Source organism: Engystomops pustulosus, chromosome 8 (assembly GCF_040894005.1).
Source record: "Engystomops pustulosus chromosome 8, aEngPut4.maternal, whole genome shotgun sequence".
Taxonomy (NCBI): domain Eukaryota; kingdom Metazoa; phylum Chordata; class Amphibia; order Anura; family Leptodactylidae; genus Engystomops; species Engystomops pustulosus.
Genome location: NC_092418.1, coordinates 95,231,365 through 95,241,038, shown reverse-complemented (window position 1 = coordinate 95,241,038; position 9,674 = coordinate 95,231,365). Strand labels below are relative to the sequence as shown.

The following is a 9,674-nucleotide window of genomic DNA, read 5'->3' as shown; positions in this document are numbered from 1 at the left end:
GAATCACCTTAAAATAAGAGGCACCCCAGATATGGACACCATACAAAGAAAAATGTTTTTGAAACCAATAAATATCCCCTGTTGGTCATACATACATCTCTACAAAAGCTCTAAAGCTCTGCTACATACACACAGAGACAGCTGTGCTATATGCACGCATAGGCACTTGGGCACTCCACCCCTCATTAACCCCTTATAATGATTAAATACCCCAAATATCCTCAGCACCCTCCCTATCCACCATATTTCCTAATTTTTTTCTCTATCCTTTTAGTTAACCCGTTAAACACATGCAATAAGTTCACAATCTCGCTAGAGCTGCTACATAAAGTGTGTACTGTCTGTGCACTCTTACGGCATTCACAACCTGCTTCTGCTCACCCATCTGCAGTGCAGAGGAACTTCATTCTCAGCCACCACCTCATATGTGATGTACCAACCAGGCGTAATTCCACTTTACATATGCTGATAAGGGTGTGAGAAGCAGCAGGCAATAGTTGAGTTACAGCTACAGGACGGCCAGGGGAGTCGAAGTACTGACCATCATCACTTTACCACTAACCATTTGTGCCATTCTGCACTGCTTCCAAATTCCACCAAAATAGTCAGCACTGATTATGCCATTATCAGCGCTACCGTCCCCACCCGTTTCCTGCAAAAAAACAATGTAGGTCATGATGGAGGATGTAATGCTGGCACAGGAGGAGGAGGAAGAGGAGTCTGACCAGTCCACACATGGCACGTAGTATGGGTTACTGGTGCAATAGCTATATACTGTTCAGCTAGCGGACAGTTTTGGAGGAGAAGGAAGAGGAGGAGTTTTCCTCACAGTAGGGTGACACCCAGCGCAGCTCATGGGCATAACTGTAGGTTGGCTGGGATCATGTGAAGTTGGAGAAAGCACCTCTCAATGAGGACGGCATCTGGGCAGGGAAAGGAAGGGACAGATTTTCCTGTAGCTATCAGTGTCAGTAATTGGTTGGTCACCCTGCGGGACCCAACCTACAGGAATGAGAAATAAAAAGTTGAAAAGTTTGATGCAAATAGTACGAAGACTGGTTTACTAATGTAGTAATGTATGATGTAAATATTACTAACACTGGTACTGTAACATAAAAAAGTATGATGCAAATATTAGTAGGACTGGTACTTTAAAGGGGTTGTCCGAGTTTTGAAAAAAAAAATCTATGTGGCTGGGAGCGGGCTGCCTAAAACAATAAAGCTGTACTTACCTCCCGGTGCCCTCCCGTATCCAGCGCTGCTGTCGCTTCGGTCCGGGTGCCATATAAACAAACATGGCCGCCAGAGCAGCGCTGCATTCAGCTTCCGGCCGGACACGACAACCTTCCGGCCCCCATACACAATGCTGTGTATAGGGACGGATAGGCGTACCCGGCCACGGCCGGCCGGAAGCTGAATGCAGCGCTGCTCCGGCGGCCATGTTTGTTTACATGGCACCCGGACCGGAGCGACAGCAGCGCTGGATACCGGAGGGCACCGGAAGGTAAGTACAGCTTTATTATTTTAGGCAGCCCTCTCCCGGCCACATATATATATATATTTTTTAAACTCGGACAACCCCTTTAAGGTATCACTGTGTGATGCCTATAGTTACGCAAGGTAGGCTGGGTGTTATTAGTGGCGGTGTTGAGCCGGATCGGACATAAACTGATTGAAGTTTGTGTCCTAGTTCCGGGCCCGAACTTGCAAAGTTCGGTATGGACCTAACACTAATTGTAACTAATAAAGTGTTTGGTATAAGAAATGTTGGATATTGAGTGACAAGTCTAGTAATGATGAGTTGAGACTAGAGATGAGCGAGCACTAAAATGCTCGGGTGCTCGTTATTCGAGACGAACTTTTCCAGATGCTCGAGTGCTCGTCTCGAATAACGAGCCCCATTGAAGTCAATGGGAGACCCGAGCATTTTTCAAAGGGACCATGGTTCAGGAATAAAATGTGTTATTTAATTGAAAAAAAAGAATGTCTTCTGATAAGTTAGCAGATGTATGCAAACATCTGCAATCTATTCTTCACTGTTCGGCGCGTATATTATCTCCCGACAAGTTAACAGATGTGAAGAACAGTGAAGAATAGAATAAAAACAATGAACACAGGATCATTTAAGTGAAAACCGCAGTGAAAAATACAGTGAAGAATAGATTACAGATGTTCGGCACATCTGCTTACTTGTCGGGGTGATACGCTGTCCCGGGATCGCTCCTCTTCTTCCACTGAAGTCTCCCCGTGCTGCCCGATGTCTCCCCGTGCTGCCCGATGTCTCCCCGTGCTGCCCGATGTCTCCCCCGTGCTGCCCGATGTCTCCCCCGTGCTGGCCGATGTCTCCCCCGTGCTCGCCGATGTCTCCCCCGTGCTGCCCGATGTCTCCCCCGTGCTGCCCGATGTCTCCCCCGTGCTGCCCGATGTCTCCCCGCTGCCCGATGTCTCCCCGTGCTGCTTGATGTCTCCCTGCTGCTTGATGTCTCCCTGCTGCCGTTCCACGCGTATCTTCCGACAAGTAAGCAGATGTGCCGAACATCTGTAATCTATTCTTCACTGTGTTCTTCACTGTCTTTTTCACTTAAATGATCCTGTGGTCACTGTGTTCACTGTTTTTATTCTATTCTTCATTGTTCTTCACTGTGTTTTTTAATTAAATGCTCGATCTCGAGCAGGGGAAATACTTGTCCGAGCAACGAGCCGTTTCAAGTACCTTAATACTCGAACCAGCATCAAGCTCGGACGAGTATACTCGCTCATCTCTAGTTGAGACTGATAGTAATTGCATCGCTTTGTGATTATCAGATTAAGTGATAAATATTCAAGGTTACTCTGCTGCAATCCACACAGAATACAAGAACCCCAATGTCCTCCTTTTGGATGGAGTGGTAGTCAACTACTGCGTTCAATTGCTATTTCATTAAATCCAAGGATAGAGGAAGCTCTTGAGATTGGTAGCAAGACCGAATTCAGCCAAATCTTCTAAGTAGGGAGAGGGTAGAGAAGGCATGTGGAGTAAGTCCTACCTGCGGAGCAGTGGCAGTGTATGATAGCACGGAACTTGCTGGAAGCTGGGAGTGCGGGCATGACAGGCGGGGGGTTGGAGGGGGAGAAGAAAATGGGTTGGATTATTGGGGTGGTTGGAATTTTAGTGGAAGGAGATTGGGAGATTTAGTGGAAGGAGAATTGATTTGGTGGGTAGAGTTAATGGGGGTTTATATAGGAGGTTGAGGAAGGAACGCCATCTTTTGGCCGAAAAATTTGTACAGGGATTAAGGATTGTTGAGGCAGTTAGGGTTTGAGGTGAGTTCTTGGCAATCAAAATGAATGGCAGTTAATGGAGAAGGTGGCGGGAGAATTTTGCAATTAATGCCGGTTACAGTTCAGCCTCGCCAGGGGGGGACGGCCCTGGGAGGCAAGTTATATTTATGATGTTTTAGCATGCATGGTTTCACCACTTAGCTTGTTTGGTTAGCTTGGCTGGTGGATTTGGAGGCATGGCTAAGATTATGTGATCTATGAATCTTATACAGAATTTTGAGAAAACGAATGATTAAGGTGCCACCGTAAATTAGGGGTTGCCAAGGACCTTGCCATTTAGATGTTATATGTATTTATTTATATGTTATTAACTATTTTTGTCTTTTCAGAATATATTAAAATATTAAAATTCTCAATAAAGCTGTGACCATCACCATTCCAACAAATTCAAGTGTTTGGTGTTTTTATTTTAGTTAGGTGGTGGTAGGCAGTTATTTATTTTCACCTTATGGGGTTAAACCCGTGTCAGCCATCACCTTGTCATGTCTAGTATGATAGAGAGTAGCAATTCCTGCGGCACATGATCATCTTCACAAAGCTTTTATTTTTAACACAATGAAAAATAAGAATATCTATTATAGATTTATTGCATTCCAGTTGCGTTGCTTTTGTATAAATGTGGTACAGAGACATCCAGGTGTGTGGAATTTAATAGACAGTAAGTCATTTCTTTTCCATGACTACATTCTTGAGGATATAAAATGGCCATAATAAATCCTATTGGCATTATCAGTATCCCGAGCAGTAGGATGAAGCAGGGCATGGCGTTGTTCCAGTGGTACCAGTGATCGGCAGACAGCTTCAGATAGCAGGCGGTAGGTATAATGAAGACCAGAGGGGTAGCGCTGAGGATGCCCTGAAAAACAAAAGATATTAGAGGCTTTAGAAAAGGACCTGTGACGTCCTATCCCTAAACCACAGGTCCGTACAGACCTATAGTTGGTTTATGGTCCCAAATCGACCTGTATATTAGCTTTGCGTAACCTAGACATTGTTACTTACCTGAATGTGCGTCCGATGAGACACATAGGACCCACATCAGCATATCCCGTGGCTGCGCCTCCTCTCCTGTTGCGAGAAGTGGAGCCGGGACATTATCTGTGCATAGCTACGGCACTTGCGCAGTGAAGCCGGGGTGTACTACGCCAGCTTTACAAGCTGCAATGCACAGGCGCTTGGAGCTTTGGATGCAAGTAAGTATTGTTTCTTTTTTTTTATGTGTCCGTGTAGGTCGTAGGAGGTGATTTGGGACTCTAAACCACCGGTCCACAAGGTTAACCCAGACATATAGAGAACATTCTACAAAATGTTTCCCCATTTCACAGGATTTGAGGTAAGTTACCGAATGTTGGAGGTCAGATCGGAAAAATACTGTGAAAATCCCTGTGTGAATGCAGCACTAATGCATATCCCTTCCAAACTATAGATATAGGGGATACGTGACTTTTGTGAGACAAATCTGTCACAGGACATCAGGTCTGCATAAGAGGAGGTATTCATCTACACAAATTTTCTGCTATTACCGATGTATTTCATCTTTATTTCATGTAAATATTTTAAAGCTGACAATAAAAACTATCCAAGGGTCTACTATAAAGTCTTAGTCATAGGTTAGGTTCTATAGATTGACGCAGTATCCAAATACACCACCATTTTATTCTCAATCAAATGTATCGTTAAAGATGGTCGGACCCCCAACAAGCGGGCTCTTATGCCTGTTTTTAGTTATCATAAGCTTTTTTTCATTGGATCAAACTATATATATATATGGTGTGACAGTAACAAACCTACCTGTGACAAAACCGTGATGTTTTGGAACCCTGAGGGTTACGCAAGGTCAATTAATTATTTTTCTATAGACACTCCCAAAACGCATGGCTTCTGAGAGGCACAGGAAGTGAGTTAGAGTTGTACACACCTAGGGCCGGATTAAGGGTGGTGGGGGCCCCTGGGCGCAAACTGGTGGGGGCCCTTCCAACAATGTTTTTGGAAGTATATAGAAAGCCAGCCCCTGTAGTATATAGCCTGCCAACCCCCTGTAGTATATAGCCTGCCAGCCCCCTGTAGAATACAGCATGCCAGCCCCCAGTAGTATACAGCCACCAGCCCCTTGTAGTATATAGCTGCCAGCCCCCTGTAGAATATAGCCTGCCAACCCCCTGTAGTAAACAACCACCAGCCCCCTGTAGTATACAGCCACCAGCCCCCAGTAGTATATAGCCATAAGCCTCGTGTAGTATACAGCCACCAGCCCCCAGAAGGATACAGTCACCAGCCCCCTGTAGTATACAGCCACCAGCCCCCTGTAGAATATAGCCAGCCAGCTCCCAGTAGTATACAGTCACCAGCCCCCTGAAGTATATAGCCAGCCAGCCCCCAGTAGTACACAGCCACCAGCTCCCTGTAGTATACAGCCACCAGCCCCCTGTAGAATAAAGCCTGCCAGCCCCTTGTAGTATTTAGCTGCCTGCCCCCTGTAGTATATAGCTGCCAGCCCCCTGTAGAATATAGCCGGCCAGCCCCTTGTAGTATATAGCCGCCAGCCCCCTGTAGTATACAGCCACCAGCCCCCTGTAGGATACAGCCACCAGCCCGCAAAAGTATATAGCCAGCCAGCCCCCAGTAGTATACAGCCACCAGCTGTATACAGTAGTATACAGTACAGTAGTATACAGCCACGAGCCCCCTGTAGAATACAGCCTTCCATCCCCTTGTAGTATATAGCCGCCAGTCCCCTGTAGTATATAGCCGCCAGCCCCCTGTAGAAAATAGCTGCCAGCCCCCTGTAGAATACAGCCTGCCAACCCCCTGTAGTATATAGCCGCCAGTCCCCTGTAGTATATAGCTTGCCAGCCCCCTGTAGAATACAGCTTGCCAGCCCCCAGTAGTATACAGTTGCCAGCCCCTTGTAGTATATAGCCGCCAGCCCCCTGTAGAATATAGCATGCCAGCCCCCTGTAGTAGACAGCCGCCAGCCCCCTGTAGTATATAGCCTGCCAGCTCCCTGTAGTATACAGCCACCAGCCCCCAGTAGTATACAGCCACCAGCCCCCAGTAGTATACAGCCATTAGCTTCATGTAGTATACAGCCACCAGCCCCCTGTAGAATATAGTCAGCCAGCCCCCAGTAGTATACAGCCACCATCCCCCTGAAGTATATAGCCAGCCAGCCCCCTGTAGTATACAGCCACCAGCTCCCTGTAGTATACAGCCACCAGCCCCCAGTAGTATACAGCCATTAGCTTCATGTAGTATACAGCCACCAGCCCCCTGTAGAATATAGTCAGCCAGCCCCCAGTAGTATACAGCCACCATCCCCCTGAAGTATATAGCCAGCCAGCCCCCTGTAGTATACAGCCACCAGCCCCCTGTAGTATACAGCCACCAGCCCCCTCTAGAAAATAGCCACAAAATAATAAACTTTATACTTACCTCACCTTCCCTTCCAGTGATCCCACAATGCTGCAGGCTCTTCCTCGTTCTTCAGGCCACTGAAGACACAGCTGCCATCGCTGGGGGAGATCGCTGATGCAATGTTTTGGCGGCAGCATGTAGTGATCGGACACCGACAGCATGACGTCATCACTCGCCGCTGGCGTCCCATTACAACCTGGGTGGCGGCTGTGTCTCACTGACACAGCTGACATCCTAGACCCCTATGCGTGATGCGGGCGGCCACGGGCTGCTGCGCATCACACACAGAGACAGTCGCTGAGTTGCTGACTGAGTCGCTGACTGTCGGAAACTGGTGGGGGCCCCTTTAAAAGTGAAAGTGGTGGGGGCCCTGGGGTTCGAGCCCCGCGAGCCCCTCCTTTAAGGCGGCCCTGTACACACCATCTCCTCATATGGCACAACAATAAATCACAAACCTGAATGGCTATAAGACCCCTTTCACTAGCCTCAGTGAAACAGAACCCTATCAACACAAATAAGCTCCCACCAGCTCTCCTTTAATATAAGCCCTGTCCGTAACGGGGTTAGAAAAGGGTGAGGTACCAACCTGGTAACATGTATTTAACTAAAACACGGACATGGGGTTTTTGGATTGAGATAAAAGAGCAAAACAGGTAAAATGTTATATTTAAATGGACACAAAAGACAAACAGTACACACAATATATATATATATATATATATATATATATATATATATATACAGTTAGCAGAGTACAAAGTACACAGATAGGACTACAAGTATGCCGTATGTTAGTTACCTTATGTGGGCCTAATGGAAACGGATAGTCCACGCTTAATGATCCTTCCTGTGATTAGTGATGGTAAAAGTTTTCCCAGAAAAAAGGACACTGGGCCCCAGGGGTGCTCTGATTATCATAAATGCAGAGACACCCCTGTACACCCACAGGAGGTCTCTAGGAACTCTTCTACCTGGCATCAGGTCCAGAACCTTGGAGGAGTTCTTGTTTCTCAGTGGAAAGGTATATGGTCAGGGTTCTGGTCTCATTGGATCCGGGTGGGTTATGATGCTGACCCAGACCTGCATCACCAGGGGTGTAGCTTGAGGGGGTGCAGAGAGTGCGGTCTCAACCGGGCCTAAGAGGCCTTTCCCATATGAGCCTGACACACCTTTTGCACTAGGGCCCACCAACTTCAAGTTCACCATTATGCATCACCCCAGACTCTTCCATGGTAAAATTTACCCCATTTGGCAGAATTTTATTATTTTTTATAAATAGAAGTGTCCCTGTTTTTCTGACATACTCATTGTAACATGTTGCAGTGGGCACTACCTATTTGGTACTGGGTTTTCCTATGAGTTGTTATGGGTAAAGATCCTAAAGAACACAACCTCACAATACGCAGCGGCCCTAATTATTGGACAGAGTACTAGCACTAGGACCCTGGAGCGTCACGCCCTGGCACTACACCAGAATAATTCCTCCTTTCATACAGACCTCATATTCTTCATTTTAGTATCCGTCATTTCCCTGGTAAACCTGCAGCGCGGCCAAAGATTCCTGCATTTACACTTGTGTTATATTTAGACAGAACCGTATTTATATGCAGATCCCAAGGGGAATATTATGAGGGAGTATGAATTTCCGGTTTGTAACAACCCTGTGAATTGTGAATTACACTTCCTACCCATAGAAGATGCAGTGGTCGGCTTTCAGATGGGAATTTCTTTGCAAAAACATGAAACCAGGATGACTGCACTGGGATAGACACAGATTCATTATTGCATCTATTTCCAAATTTTCTGTCTATTCCTTGGCTTTTGCTGTTTAGTTGCATTTATTATCATCAAAGTCACTTTTCCTTACCCCATAAACCATATCCCATGGACTACAATAATAAAATAAGATGTAAAAAAAGACTCAGAAAAACCAAAAAAAACCTTGACAATGAATGTGCCCCATTTACCTCTGCTACGAGGGATAACGTCTCATGCACTTACATTCAGCTCTAGCACCAATCCCAGGCAGTCTGAAAATAACGACACGACTGTGGTAACGGATACAACTAGTAACGTGACCACGAAATGATGGAGCGTCGAAAGGGTCCCAGCAAAGAATACATTCGAAATCACCTGGAAAAGGAAAAAAACACTTGTTAAGGAGAATATAATCTAAAAGGGTTAATCTACATTTACTTATATATATAGATAAATAATTATTATAGTATGTGTATGTAAAGAAGGTGGCATTCTAGAATGATGTGGAGCTGGAAGACAGCGCCATCTACTGTTCATTTGGCAGCACTGCTGACATTATCAAGATTTTACTGGTTAATTGTGAAACTATTTGTGAGAAGCTTCTATGTATCTGTGTAGACATCCACTTACCTGCTGCTGAAGCCATATTATGTTTATAGAAACAATATTTATGTAAATATTAATCTTATATATTCATCTGTCTATCTATCTATCTATCTCATATCTATCTATCTATCTATCTCATATCTATCTATCTATCTATCTATCTATCTCATATCTATCTATCTATCTCATATCTATCTATCTATCTATCTCATATCTATCTATCTATCTATCTATCTATCTATCTATCTATCTATCTATCTCATATCTATCTATCTATCATCTATCTATCTATCTATCTATCTATCTATCTATCTATCTATCTATCTATCATCTATCTATCTATCATCTATCATCTATCTATCGATTATCTATCTATCTATTATCTATCTATCTATCTATCTATCTATCTATCTATCTATCTATCATCTATCTATCTATCATTTATCTATCTATCATTTATCTCATATCTATCTATCTATCTATCTATCTATCTATCATTTATCTCATATCTATCTATCTATCTATCTATCTCATATCTATCTATCTATTTATCATTTATCTCATATCTATCTATT

The 9,674-nt window shown here is 44.7% G+C and overlaps 1 protein-coding gene across 1 annotated transcript in view; it reads right to left on the bottom strand.

The window, feature by feature from the left end:
* Positions 1–3,904: 3,904 nt before the first annotated feature.
* The window catches only part of SLC38A11 (solute carrier family 38 member 11), a 40,803-nt gene continuing 35,033 nt past the window's right edge, over positions 3,905–9,674 (bottom strand). The window contains exons 11-12 of the mRNA XM_072122670.1: positions 8,737–8,868; positions 3,905–4,177 (exon numbers count right to left, since the gene is read on the bottom strand). Of these exons, the coding sequence (XP_071978771.1) occupies positions 3,905–4,177; positions 8,737–8,868 (405 nt within the window). The remainder of the gene's footprint in view (positions 4,178–8,736; positions 8,869–9,674) is intronic.